Consider the following 15,654-nt stretch of genomic DNA (forward strand, 5'->3'; position numbering starts at 1 on the left):
CAAATAACAACTGCCAAATATATATATAAATACTGAGAGAGAGAGAGAGAGAGAGAGAGAAAGAGAAATGAATAGAGACAGAGGGAGAGACTGAGAGACTGAGACGTGTGTATGTGTTTGGTACATGTCTCTCTCTTTCTCTCTGAGCTGGCCAAAGCCTTGTGAATGGACTTGGTAGACCGAAACAGATAAAAGCTAGAAGTGTATATGTGTGTGTATGTATGAATGTGTGTACATATGCCTGTGTGTGTAAGTTTGTATGTATGTATAAGTATACATCCCCACCTTTCATCACCATTGCTTCTTTTTCTTGTCTTTTCTGTTGAAGTTGTTTATATTTTCATTGTTTTGGACTTCTTTCGATTTTCTAAGCTTTTTCATTTACTTTTTTCATTTACTTTTTTCATTTACTTTTTTCATTTCTCGTATTTTTTTAACTCTTCTGACTTGAAATTTTCAGTTAACATCTTAATCCAAAGTAAATAGATGGCTCATCTATGTAGTTTAATCTTAACATGAGGGCCCCTCAACTGTGGAGGTTCCCTGTGACCGCAGGGATTGCAGGGGCTTAGCGATGGCCCGGACTCTGTCGTACAGGCACACTGACATTGTGCGTCCAGCGAAGCATGTTAGATTAATTTCCTACAAGCCTACAGACAGACAGACACACACAAAATATGAGAGAAAGGAAATGCAATTCACAAAATTCTCTATTATTCACTATGATCAGTTTGATCCCTTGTGCACCAATGTCTTGTGGTTGAGATGCTGTCTCATCATGAAACTTGTCAAAAGGTACCTCATTTTTTAATCTCCATTTCGCTTATTTCTATTAGAATACATTTTGGTAGTTGTAGTGTGGCACTCATCTACATAAGGAACTAGTTTATAAACTAGAATTCTTCTAATACAAGTAATAAGGTGACTTACAATGAATCAAAAAATAAATAAAAATATAAAAAATATGTAAATGAATCAAATATGTTATACCCATTAAATGAAATCATAAAACCATGCAATTGGGATAGAACAAAAAGAACTGGACACTCAAATTGACCAAAGCTGACCTTTACATTTTCATGACACAAATAATTCAGCAAATCCATTGTGTTAGTGTTACCACTGTCTATCTCCCTTCAAATGTTCTCCATTCTAAATAGTCTGGTATAGTTTTGACAAGGAGAGGATGGTGTTCAATTTCTCAATCTCTGTTGAATCTTAGTTGATCAATTATGGAGTTGATTAATATGCCTGATTAATATGTCACAGAACTATGTAATTTACCCATCTATCTGAGACATGCACATGTTGATTAAAAACGTATAATTCTCTCTTCTTTTGGGATTATACATCATCATTATTCAATGTCTGTTGTCCAAGCTGGTTTGGGTTGGACAGTTTGACCAGAGCTGGCAAGCTTGGGAGCTGCACCAGACCAATTTGGCATAGTTTCTATGGTTGGATGCCTTCCTAATGCCAACCACTTTAGAGAGTGTGTTGGGTGCTTTTACATGGTACCACATGGGTGCATTTATGTGGCACCACCACAAGTGATTTTCACTACTAGAGGGACTGGTCTTAATACTTCTGCTGCAGAGTATGGATCTTCTTGAGTACAGCATGGTGCCAAGCATCTTGGTTCTTCGTCACCTTGCCTGAAAGGTTCAGTGTTATGAGGTCATTCTTCAGTATTTTATCCCATGTCTTCCTGGGTTTCCCACGTCCATATGTTCCATCTATTTTGAGAGATTGGCACTTCTTTATGGAGCTGTCAACCTCTATCCACATCGCATGACCAAATCAGTGCAGTCATCTCTCTTTCAGCTTTTGTCTACTAAACCCACTCACAAAACCTTGATCAGCCTTAGGCTACAGTAGAAAACACTTGCCTAAGGTACTGAACAGTGAGACTGAATGTGTTTGGGAAGCAAACTATTTACCACACTGTTATGCCTGCATCTACCAATGAGTGGTTTATTCACTGTTCCCAATATATCATAGCACAAATTTCATTTAAACAGGTGACAACTGAGTACAAAGTGTTAATGAGCCTTGGCAAAGGCAGAATGCATCTTTCATTCTGGTGAATCAATGCAGCTATGATGTTTGTCTGACCAACATGGCAGCGGCGGGTGATTTGTTCATAGGGATCAAATGTTTGTGCTGCATATGAGCTTACTCTCTTTATCAAATGGACATTACCTGTACAGGTACACAGTGTGCCACACTTCAGATGTCAAAGTGAACAACAGGAAATGAAATGTTTTGCTCAAGAACACAATGCATCACCCAGTGCAAGAATTGAACTCATGGTTTTGTGATTGCGAATGCAACATACAAGCCATGTGGTCTAATGGTTAGTGCTACCATAAAACAGTGCTAAAACCCAGGTGTCCTCAAAAACAGGTCATCATGCATAGAAAACAACAAATCTTCATATTGGTTTCCAAGACCATTATTTGTTAAAGAGACTTAAATAGCTAAAGACGGCAAACTGTCTTACAGATCAAGAGCACCACAAAGCCTGAGAAAACATTTGCACTATGATCCCTTTTCCAATTAAGTTGAGTTTTGATACATCAAAAAGAAAACAACTCCTCCTCACTTAACTGAATCTCATTCCTCTCTAAGTGTTTACAAAAGCTTTATTTACTGCTGACAGACAATTTTTACAAACAAGTACACAGCATATACAAAAATATATGAACAATAATGAAATATTACATCCTCACTTTTATTAATTTTATTTTCATTTTTGCAAAAAATAAAAAAAAAAAAGACTGTCTTTTCAATCATTTATTAAAAGAATTTACAATGCATTCTTTGAAAATAAGCTTTTCTTTTCGAAAGATTATTTGTGCCAAACTTTGTCGTGTTTCTTTCCTCAGTAAGACATCACTGATTCAATAGTTTTATAGTTCTGACTATTCATTGCTCTGCAAGAAAACAATATGTATCACAGGATTAATAAAGTTTACATTTTGCTAACATATTAATTTTTTGTTTATGATTAACATAATTTTATTTCTGTAATTTTTGTTGTTGAAAATCTTAACATTAACCCATTAACTTTCAGATTACTCTGTCAAATGTAATGCTTATATATGTATATTGTTGTGAATTAATCACATATCTCATAGCTGTGAAATTTCAATGATGTAATTGTTCAAGTCTAGAATAACATTGTTAGGTAGGTGTGAGAGGTCAGATCTGGCCAGTTTGGACATAAAACAGATATAGCTGGTTAAGGCATGATGGCCACAACACACTGACTGGAAGCAGTGAAAGAGTACAGACTAAATGATCATGAAGTCAAATACACACATGTGTATGCATTTATATATGCATACACAAATTGGAGTCACAACCAAACAGAAGATACCTGCCCAAAGTGTCATGCCGTGGGATCAAATCTGAAAGCATGTTGTTGCAAAATGAACTTCATAATTGTACAGCCATGCCTACAAGACATGATCACATCATTAAGAAACTCACTTCCCAATCACATGATTTCAGGTTCAGTTCACCAGCATGGTACCTTGACCAAGTGTTTTCTACTATAACCTAGGCTAACTAAAGCTTAGTGACTGAATTTGGTAGATAGAAACTGAAATAAGCCTGTTGTGAGTGTGTGTGCATGCATACGTGCATGCGCACATGTGTGTGTGTGTGTGTTTCCTTGTCGTTATACTGCATGGTAGTTGTAAACGAGTGTCATTCATTTCTAGTCTTCCATGAAAACATGTCTGGCCATGGAGAAATATTAATTTCTTAGAAAACAAACAGGGGTTAATGAAAGGAAGGGTGTCCAGCTGTAGAAAATTTGCCTCAACAAATGCCATTTGGTTCATGCAAGCATGGAAAGATTGCATGTTAAAACAATGATGTGGGAGAGGTGACAGTGATGATGATGATGGTGTTAGAGATGTGGACTCTGCAGTTTGGAGTGCAGGCTGTAATTTCAAGAAAGAAACCAATACAAAGTAGAGACAACTCTTTAGCCCTGCTCTAGACAATTTCTATGATGCAGGTGACACAATATAATGCCCACACTGGTGGTGCTGGCTGATCATTAAATGCACCATCTGAACATGGCGGATTCCACTGCCCCACGAACTGGCTCCCATGTTGCTGGCTCATCAAAAGCACCATCCGAACATGGCAGATTCCACTGCCCCACGAACTGGCTCCCAAGCTGCTGGCTCATGAAAAGCACCATCCGAACATGGCGGATTCCATTGCCCAACCAACTGGCTCTCCTGCTGGTGGCTCATGAAAAGCAACATCTGAACATGGCAGATTCCACTGCCCCCTGAGCAGCTCCCATGCCTGTGGAATATAAAAAGCACCCACTACACTCTTGGAGTGTTTGGCATTAGGAAGGGTGTCCAGCTGTAGAAACCTTGCCATATGAGTGTAGTGCTTGGTGCAGCCTACTAGCTTGCTAGTCCTTAGTCAAACCATCCAACCTATGCCAGCATGGAAAATGGACGTTAAACGATGATGATGATGATGATGATGAAAGGATGAAAGTCAAAGTCTACGTTGGTGGCATTTGAACTCAGAATATATGAATGGACAAATGCCACTAAGCATTCTGTCTGGTATGTTAATGATTTTGCTAGCTCACTGGTTTACTAAGAACTAAGACTTCTAAGTTACTTTTTAGCCTTGCTGTAGACTGCACACTCTCTCTAGTTACCTTCAGTGATATGATAATATACACTAAATCAATGCAGTCAAGTGAAAGATATCTTTGAAGACTAATCCAAACTATACAATCATGGGCAAGAAAAAAATATGGTGGTGGTGGTCATTGTCGTCCTTGACAATGTTAAACAACCAATCGCAACCACTTGGGTTTTATAGTGCAGGTTGTACTACTCACTCTTTCAGTCTCTGAATACCAAATGTTGCTCGTGAGACCTCTGTATTTGGGTGATATTCCTGAGTCACCCTCTCCCCTTTGAGCACCAGTCCATTGTAAAGTGGACTGGGTAAACCCACAATCATTGTGGGTTTACAAATAAACACCCGTGTCAAAACAAAGTGTATCTTATAGTATTTATTCTATGAGTGTCACATCTCTACATGCAGTAAAAGGACCTAATCATTCAATAAATACAGCTCAATAAACATAATACCCAACAAAGAACAAGGATAGATATAATCGACTTCAAACAATTCCTTGAAGGTGTTTGCCCAAGCATGGCTACAGTCCAAAGACAATACTAGCAAAAGTAGTCCTCCTCTACTTCATCATCAACATCATTTAACATCTGTCTTCCACCCTGGCATGGGTTGGATGGTTTGACAGGAGCTGGCAAGCCAGAGGACTGCACCAAACTATACTGTCTCTTTTGGCATGATTTATATGGTTGGATGCTATTCTTAATACCAATCACTTTACAATGTGGACTGGTTGCTTTTTACATGGCACTAGTGAGATCTATTTTGGCATGGTTTGCATGGCTGGATAAAGATGTATAAAAGAATATTAGTTGTGACTTACTTTAGTACATTTTGCTGTAAAATTGAAGTGGTTGGACGAGACTTTCCTTGCTTGAGAGGCACAAACACATTTCCTGATTTGTTGACAACATGTACAGGTCGACCTTCCTTCACTTTGACATATTCATTCACAGAATGTGTTGGGTAACGTTCAAATGTACCAGCCTTCATACCTCCATCCTGGAAGCATTAGAACATCAAATATCAATACATCAAAATTTATTTCCTATAAAGAAACAGACTGTAAATGCACAACTGACCTCTAAGCAAGGTTCACACACACACACACACATGCATGCATGAAAACATCTTTTATCGCTTACTTGTCTCAGCCTTGTAGGGTTTAGGTGAACAAATTGATCTTAACACTCATTTTAAAGTTGGGTATTTATTCTCTTTTGCCAAACTGCTAAATTATGGGGATGTAAACACATTAACACCAGTTGTTAAGTGGTGATGGGACACACACACACACACACAACAGTACTAGGATGAAACCCTACTGAGGACAAAATCCCCCAGCAGTTAATATCCTCTGGGATATTGTTCTTTCTTTACAATAAAAATATTTTAGAAAAGTGAAATTTTATGAAAAATTTTAAATATTTATTAGTTGACATTTTTGTTAAAATTTGTCCAGTGAGATTTTGTCCTCGGGAGATTTTGTCCTGATACCAACACATACATACAATGGGCTTCTTTCAGCTTTTGTCTACCAAATCCACTCACAAGACTTTGGTTGGCCCAAGGCTATAGTAGAAAACACTTGCCCAAGGTGCTACACAGTGGGACTGAACCCAGAACTATGAGGTTGGGAAGCAAACAGCTCACCATGCAACTATACCTGTACTGTTAGTTTACATTCTCACTAGGAAATGGGACAGTTGGATCATTGTTAATACTAAAACCTTTCCTGGAGAGGAATATACAGCCTAACCTAGATTAGAGGCCAGTGAATTCAGAGTTAAAGCTCGGTACATCTAGAAACAGAAGATGATATGAAGAAGGAAGGTACGGAAGCTAAAAGACTACACATTTGGGAATAATCTTAGGAATATGACAGTTAGGAAGAGGATTTAGATACAAGGAGAAAAGATGACAACTAGGAATTTCTCTGAAATAACTTGCTTAGGGCTACCAATCCAACATTTGGCTGAGACTTTGGCCCAGCTAAACCAAAGGTGATGTGTTGGTGGAATGTCACCATTAATTGAGTAATAAAGATCTAAGAGGTAGGTTTGAATAATCTGTAAAGAAGGTGATAGTAGGGAGTGTTATCAAAAAGCAAGAAGGTCAGCTGGGCAAGGATATACTTGGCTATAGGTGAGGCAGAAGGGAAGGGATTTGTCCTGCAATTCAGAGGTGTGTAAAGGGTTCAGGATTTTGAGATGCCATTGGAGAGATATATATTCAAAATGACGAAACATACTCAACACCACTGTGAAAGACAAGAAAGTGGCATAGGAGTGCTATTATGAGAGGCTATTGAAAATGAAGAAAGCATGATATAAAGAAGGACTACCACATGCTGACCCTACTGAAGGTCAGTTTACAGGACTCAATAATATTCTCTTCAGCCCATCTAACTTATTTCCATGGGGGGAAAACTCTTGTATTCCTCCTGTGTTCTAAGGGGCCCTCAATCACATCTTAAGCAGCTGCACCAAGGCACTGAGTGAGATATATCATCACACAGAAACATGATTAAGTCCTGAAGACCATCCTTGAGGCAATCAACTAGGGGATTAGCAACAGCAAAAATATCAGCACTACAGCCAGAAGTACAGGACTGGGTAATGGAAGTTGATCAGGAGAAACAGTTGAAATGTTCAGCACATATCACACAGACGTTGCAGAGACCAGATATCATGCTGGTTTTTTAAGTAATAAAGCAGCTAGTGCTATTGGAGTTAACTATGTGAAAAGCAGGGGTTGATGGAGGAGTGTCACAAGAATGGGTGAAGAGCAAGTTGTTTGTCAGTGAAGGTTAGCAGTTGATGGTTAGTAGGTTGTACTCTTAGTAGGAACTATAGCAAACTCCAGGCATTTCAGGAGCTTACAGAAGAACTATCAAGAACAATGTAAAGTTGACGAGAAAGAATCTAGATGGTTCTTGCTGCAAAGAGGTGACTGGTGGGATCAGCAGAATGCCACTTCAATACAGATCTAGGTTTGTTCAGCCTAGATTGAGTTACCTGGAAGAGGGTATGAGCTGTAAGACTTAAAACAACCAGTAATTCCATGATACAACACTGACAAAATGTCTAAGTATTGTACCTATAGATGCATGTTGAACTGAAATACATACATTTATTATAATGGCATGCCATTGGTTATGACAATGAGTCTTCCAGTTGATCTGATCAACAAAACAGCTAGCTTGTGAAATTGATATGCAGGTGGACGAGCATTCCACAGACATGCGTACCCTTCGCGTAGTTCTGAGGGAAATTCAATCTGACAAGAATGTGACAAGACTGGACCCTTTGAATTACAGGTACAACTAATTTTTGCCAGCTGAGTGAACTAAAGCAACATGAAATAAAGAGTCTTGCTCAAGGTCACAATGTGCCACCAGGAATCAAACTCTTGACCACGCATCATAAGCTGAATACCCTAACAACTAAGCTATGTTTCTACATACATAAGTATATACACATATACGAGGGGAAGCAGAAAATGAAGTGTTTTACTCAAGACAGCAACATACCACCTGGTCTGGGAATCAAAACCATGATCTCATGATTGTGAGTGTAAAACCCTAGTTACAAGGCCACATGCCTTCACAGGTTGATAGATAGAACAGAAGAAAAACTCAGGTTTAGGTTACCTTGTACCCCACGTTGCTTGGAATAAAAGGTTTAAGGGGTTTCAAAGGCTTCCGCTTCTCATCAATGCTTTTGGGTTTTGATAGGGTAATACCTGATGGTACTTTAAAAGGGTTAACTGTAAAATACTCCTCTGGATGCATGTTTAACCTGAAAGGTCCATTCTTCATTAATGTCTTGTGATGCTTATATTCTTTCTGAAAGAGAATTAAAAAAATAGATAAATAAAAAGAACAATATTGAGCATCAAACTATAATTAACTAATTTGAATTTATTTTAGATTTCTAATAAATTCTGTTTTGCATAAATAGTAATTATCTAATCATACAGTCAACAAATGTATTTTTAGTGTATATTTAGCCCAGCTATTACAGCTAAGTCTACCTAGTCAGTCATTGGTTAGCATTTGTCACATGTATATCATTGTTTTGTTTGCCAATGTGTAGCTTGTAGCAAACACATACTTCATTGATAGAGTTTGCTCAGTCTCATCACTGACTGGCACAAGATGTATACCAGGTATCTTTAATTGGTTATTTGTTTCACTGTGCTTCCCTACCATTACTCTTTCTCTCTCTCTCTCTCTCTCTCTAATTACATTAGCAATGTAATAAGGGAGGGTATCATGTTGGAATTATGTGTATTAGATCCTTGCTTAACACCGACATTTTTGTATTGCTGACTATCACTCTTTTTTCCCCATTAAGCCATTCAATAGTGACATCCTCTTGCCATCACCCATCTTCAATGCTATCCATCACTCTGTCATACTACTTCCTTCTCTATTATTCATTGTTGACAATCATCACTATCTCTCTCCCATAACACTCTTTACCATGCACCTTCTCACCATCACTTTCTCTCATTTCCAGCACTGTGTCTTCTATCACCCAATCTCCCTATTATCACTCTCTTTACCCCTCATTACATAACTCATGCTATTTCCATTGAATATCCTTACCAGCAACTATTATGCAGCAGTCTATCACTGTCTCTCTTCCTTTATTCTCTCTCATGTCACCCTCTCACTCCTGTGTACCTCTGTGCAGTGGCAAACTGGCCAGGTTGCCAGCTTGCCCGATGGCATGTGGGCCCCTGCACCATTAGAATCCATATATATGGGAGCCCATGTTAGTATCTAAGGAGCCCATCCTTTCAAATTTGAGAATTTTTTATTCACTCCTGGAAGAATGCGTCAATTATGTCAGCTTGGCTGTGTTTATAAACAGTTGAAAAGAATACTTTTAACAAAAAAAAAAAGAAATTAACTGATAGCACTGTAGTTGTGGGTGAGCCCCCTTGTAGTCGCAGGTAGGATCCCCACACCCACACCCTATTTTTCTAACCAGGTCCAACACGCATATTCTTGTTACTTGTGAGTCTATCCTAGCACTACACCATCTCTCTTCTACTCTCTCTTACACTTTTGACACTACTCTCTCTCTCTCCTTTTCTTGTTTTTCTTCTGACTAGGTAACCAAGTATCACCTTTACATTAGCACACTTGTCTCTGGTCTCTTTCTTGTACCTTTCTCTTGCTCTCTATCTCTTCTCTCTCTCTCTCTCTCTCTCACTGGGTAACCATGTACCTCCTCTATAGCAAGACACCTATTTCTGTCTTTCTATTTGTCTGTTACACTTTTCATCATTTGATACTGGTTCACCTACACTAATGCCCCCTTAGTTGTGGCAAGACACCTGCTTCTGTCTCTCTGTCACACTCTAACCTTTCATCTTCTGACACAAGTTTCCCTCCTCAAACGCCCCCTTCCCCTCTCATAATTTCTTGTCTTGTGATGAGTTACTTGGTTACCCTGTCAGTGCTGGTGTCACATTAAAAGCAGCCAGCCCACATTGTAAAGTGGTTGGCATTTGGAAGGGCATCCAGCTGCAATAATCATGCTAAAACTAACTTTGCCTGTGCTAGTGTTACATAAAATGCACTAACTGCACTCTGTGGAGTGGTTGGTGTTAGAAAGGGTATCCAACCATAAAATCCCTGCCAAAATAGCCACAGTAGCCAAGGGTCGTTTTTCTACCTTGCCAGCTCCTGTTATCCATCCTACCCATGGAAGATAGATGTTAAACAATGATGATGATGATGTATATGTAGGTCATTTTTCAGTTTTATTTCAAGATTTCTTGCCAACAGAGCAGGAGTCGGTTTCTAACCTAGATCCAAGGCTCCTTCATTGGAATTTCAACATCAACAACAGAGTATTTTTGTATGCATGTATGTATACATGCAGATTTGTATGTTTTGTTTTATGTATATCTTCTCATGCATATATTTGCATATCTAGACGTGCATATATGCATACTTAAGTGATAAACTTCAAGAAAGTTTTACAGATTTTAACAGTTCGAATGAGGGATTGGATCTGTAGTCTTCGAATCAACTTTCTCCTTTCTGGTTTTGGGAAGCCTAATTTCTCAAAAGTGGTATTTAAGCAGTGTGTTACATATCTTAGTGCCCCAATAATTACAGGTATAAACCTGAACTCGTAATCTGGATAGAATAACTGCAGATTTCTCAATAATTCAGCATAGGTATTCTCTTTTTCACTGATCTTCAGATGTATGTATGTGTATGTATGCATGCATGTATTATGTATGTATGTATGCATGCATTCATTCATACATGCATGTATGTATGTACGTAGGATAGGCTTCTTTCAGTTTCCACCTACCAAATTCACTCATAGGGTTTTGGTCAGCTCAGAACAATGGTAGAAGACACTTCCCTAGGGTCCCACACAAGAGATGGATGAGGAAGGGGGCTTTCTGTGTAAAAAAAACAAACAAACAGAAGATGAGAGTCTGGACTCTAAAAATCAATCTTGCTTGTTATTCTTTTTTTTTGATTTGAAAAGTTTTGAGAGTAAACCTGCTCTAAATAGGAATGTTCAACTGTTTATTTGTGTAGTATAACCAGATCACTTCCAATACTAACCATATAGTCATCTTTACATTCTGAGATAGGATCAGACAAATACTTTGGATAAGGATTGAGTGTAACCTCAGCATAGCTAAAAAAGAGAAAATATATGATATATATTATATATATAAACTGACAGGAAGATACACACACACACACACACACATTTAAGCAAGATTATATATAAATAAAATAACAGAAATCAAACACCGAAGATGCAAAGAGCAACTTGCCATCCCCCCTCCCCCAACCCTAACTCTCCCCTGATATAAATATTCCCAGCACTCTTCTACATCACCCTTGGCCTGAACAGCCACCCTCAGGCACCAGCACCCTTCGCACTCATCTAGATGAAGAGGCTCAATCACTGGCTACAGATCTGCTACTTGAATACAAGTTAATGCCGACAATATACCTAGAGTTCTTTTTATCATACTCACCTGATGAAATGCATCTGCCAGTATTGCTGAATAGTAGTAATTAACACACTTTGTTGTTTGTAATACATCCAATCATGAACAGCTGATAGTGAGGTATCAAAACAATTGTAATAAAGTATGATCAATCCATTTTCTCTTTATAAACTCTATGAATATTTACAGATTTCCACATGTACATCCAGTGAAAGGCTATCTCCAGAAAACTGGAAAATGCAGAAATCCAGGACACTTCTAGTTCCAAGCTCACTGGATAATTGGTCTAGCATTGTATTGGGTTGTCACATAAGTTTGTTTGTTTGTTTTTTTTCTATTTATTTTAATCCTTTCAAATGTTATTTAAATTACCATGAAAAATATTCTAACATAGTGTTTTATGATCTTTTTTTAGCAGCTCTATTTTTCCCCATACAACTTTTGGTTATCATTTTTGAAATTTGAATAAATTTTACTTTATTTCAGAAATATGATCTGGGATGTGAATAAGAAAAAAAGAATTGAAAGAATTTATCTGGCAATCCAGTGTATCTAAATTTGTAGAACTATGCAAGCCATTCAAGCAGAGATTAATAATTAAATGAATATTTTCATTGTACTATTTTCTTTTTCTTTTTAGCACCATTCTTCCTCTAGAACTTTTATTTATCATTTTTGATATTTGAATAAGTTTTACCTTATTGCAAAAATATGATGATAGGGTGTAAAAAGAAAACTTTATCTGTACAGTATAGTACAAGTTATTAATTAAATAAATTCAGAGGAATATTCCCCACTACCAACGTACACAATCCCACACCATTAAGAAAACCAATAACCCTAAAACAACTCTCAGTTGAACAATCAATCATTCATTTAATTTAAAAAAATGCTTATAACTCACCCATATCCTGTGCCTTTTTTGGGTGGATTCGTGAAAATATTTCTTGAAGATGGTTTGAAGGGTGGTGCAGGCTTTGGTGTTGGACTCAGAGCAGGAATTGGACCACCAATTGTTCCATAGTAAGAACCAACTCCACAACTGAAGCAAATGATATGTGGTAATAATAAACGTCTAATTAATAACAGAAACTGATCTAAGGGAAATTACTCTAGACAGCCAATATCGATTTCGAAAATTCAGGTTGGTAGTTAATAGAATTATTTCCATTGTTCCGTAAAATTTCCTAGTGTTGTGTAGAAAATAGCTTCACAACCAAATGGTTCTGGGTTCAGTACTACGATGTGATACCTTCAGCAAGCGTCTTCTACTATAACCCCGGCCTGACCAAAACTTTATGAGAGGATCTGATAAATAGATGCTGAAAGAAGCCTGTCCTATATATATAAAGAATGCAAAAAATGGGACAAGGACGTAACAGGTGGCAACAAAACATCCAGACAGTTAGATGATACAAAAAGGGACAAGAAAATACAAGGACAGGTCATTTTTGTTGTGATGTTGAGAGATTAACAGAGAATGCAGGCAAGGAGGAGGAGGAAGTAAAGCACATTCTCAAAGTAACACAAATAAAATATTACTCACGATGTTTTAAATCCACTACTTGGAATGAATTCCTTTCCCAGGTTTTTCTTAGACTCTTTCTGACTGTATTGGCGTGCCAACCTTACTGGATCACAATAAGCTTCCCCTTCCATGATACGGGAAAATGTATCCGTAAAATAACCAGCTTGTGTAGCAGATATTTTTTTCACACCAGGAACATAAAAATTTTTACCTTTTATGTGTGGACCTTTGAAACAAAAGTAGGATAAAAACAATAATAATAACAATAATAATGATGATGATTTCAAATTTTGGCACAAGGTTAGCAGTTATGTGGGGAGAGGATTAGTCATTTGCATTGACCCCAATTCTCAAATAGTACTTATTTTTATCAACATTGAAAGAAGAGATGCAAACTCAACCTTGGTGGAGTTTGAACTCAGAATGAGAAGAGTTGCAAGAAATACTGCTAAGCATTTTGTCTGACACACTAACGATTTTGCCAGCTCTGCACCTAAATAATGATAATAATAATAATCCTTTCTACTATAGGAAAAAGACCTGAAAATTTTGTGGGATGGTGGGGGGAGGCTAATTGGTTTATTTGACCCCAGTACTTAACTAGTACTTCCTTTACCAACTCCAAAGAAGAAATACCATTAAGCATTTTGTCTGGCATGCTAACAATTCTACCAGCTCACCACTAATTAATATTAATATAATAACAACAACAACAATAATAATGTTGCTGTTGTGTTGAGGAAGAAACATGCCTAGGTACAAGGGAGGAAGAGGCTTCATAACATGAAAGATCTGTGCTGTGAATGAGAAAAACAGTCTGGGATGGTACGTTGAACAGCAGATTGAAGCCTTGCTTGTTGCATGTTTGAAATAGCAACATGATACCTACCAAAAATGTGACACATTCAAAGACATTTAAAAAAACAAGATGAAGAACAAAGATTAAATAACTGGAAAATGAAAACAATGCATAGGTAATACTTCAGATAAATTGAAGGTCATTGACAAGACCAACACTTGGAGGTGGCTAAGAAAAAGTGATCCGAAAGGATGCATTGAGGCATTGATATGCAGCACTCAGGAAGAAGCTCTGAGAACTAATTACACCAAACTCGAAATAGTTAAGAGCAGTGAATTTCCCCTTTGTAGGATGTGTGACAAGAAAAACGAAACAATACCACATGTTGTGAGTGGGTGTAGCAAATTGGCCCCAAAAGAATACAAAAGGTGGCATAATAATGTGGCTAAGTTTGTTCACTGGAGGTTGTGTGAGAAATATAGTCTTTAGAAAAACACAGAAATGGTGTGAACATGAGCCAGAAGACATCACTAAGAATACTGAATATAATATCTTGTGGGATTTTACAATCCAATGTGACTCTCTAATAGATGCTCAACGACCAGACATTGCTGTAGTAAATAAAAGGGAAAAGAAAACTAAGATTATAGATGTTGTTGTACCAGGGGATACAGACGAGCTAGAAAAGGTGAAAAAATACAAGTTACTAAAAGATAAATTTACAAGACAGTGGGCAATGAAGAGAATAACTGTCATCCAGTAGTTGTAGGGGTACTGACAGCACTAACAATGAAGTTTGAGAAATATGTCAGAGAAATTGGAATTGACATGATGGTAGAGCATGCTCAAAAAACTGCTCTACTCGGGACAGTGAAGATTTTGAGATTGATATTTAGGAGTTATATAAAAAATAGCTTCCTTCAGATGTGCCACCACAGCAACAAGTGCCTGAAAATGTAAACATATGGACTGCAATGCCTCTATACAAGAACGGCAAACCTGTGAGTGAAATTTTGATCACATATTAATCACATATGCATTCATTCATATCTATACAAGTACTCTCTATATATGCACATTGCTCTTTCTTCTTGGTCTCTCACTTAAACATCAATAATAATTATAAATACCCAAGAAACATCAGCACATGTCCATGGGCAGTGTTCAGTCAAAAAGAAAATGCTGTAACCCATCTCTTCATGTCACTGCCCAAACAAATAACAAAATAAAAAAAAAAAAGAACGATGGACAGATACTGTGAAATGGTTGATTTATGATTTACACACACTACTATGCAACACTTCTCCCAAAAACATACGGGTATAAACTCATACAGTAAATACCCAATAAATTAAACAAAGCCCACAACATGCACCATAGAAGTCTGATACCCAACAGAAGAAAAGAACCAGCACTGCACAAACAACACACAATACAAAAACTAATACAACAAAGGACTAAAACCAAACCCCACAACATATATATGAATTCGATTAGAGGTTGTGTTAACCTCATGAAAGGATGGTTTCATCCAAGGAAATACTGGTTCACCACCTAGTATTTTGGGGGAATTAATTTCCTAAAAATAATAGGTATATATATATATATATATATATATATATATATATATATATAT

At 37.4% G+C, this 15,654-nt stretch overlaps 1 protein-coding gene across 1 annotated transcript in view; it reads right to left on the reverse strand.

Moving 5' to 3' along the window:
- Positions 1–2,781: 2,781 nt before the first annotated feature.
- The window catches only part of LOC106881282 (UPF0602 protein C4orf47 homolog), a 24,073-nt gene continuing 11,200 nt past the window's right edge, over positions 2,782–15,654 (reverse strand). Inside the window, exons 2-7 of the mRNA XM_014931613.2 lie at positions 13,238–13,445; positions 12,596–12,733; positions 11,294–11,369; positions 8,342–8,536; positions 5,513–5,691; positions 2,782–2,936 (exon numbers count right to left, since the gene is read on the reverse strand). Of these exons, the coding sequence (XP_014787099.1) occupies positions 2,885–2,936; positions 5,513–5,691; positions 8,342–8,536; positions 11,294–11,369; positions 12,596–12,733; positions 13,238–13,445 (848 nt within the window). The 3' untranslated portion in view covers positions 2,782–2,884. The remainder of the gene's footprint in view (positions 2,937–5,512; positions 5,692–8,341; positions 8,537–11,293; positions 11,370–12,595; positions 12,734–13,237; positions 13,446–15,654) is intronic.

This window comes from Octopus bimaculoides, chromosome 24, assembly GCF_001194135.2.
Source record: "Octopus bimaculoides isolate UCB-OBI-ISO-001 chromosome 24, ASM119413v2, whole genome shotgun sequence".
NCBI classification, from domain to species: Eukaryota; Metazoa; Mollusca; class Cephalopoda; order Octopoda; family Octopodidae; genus Octopus; species Octopus bimaculoides.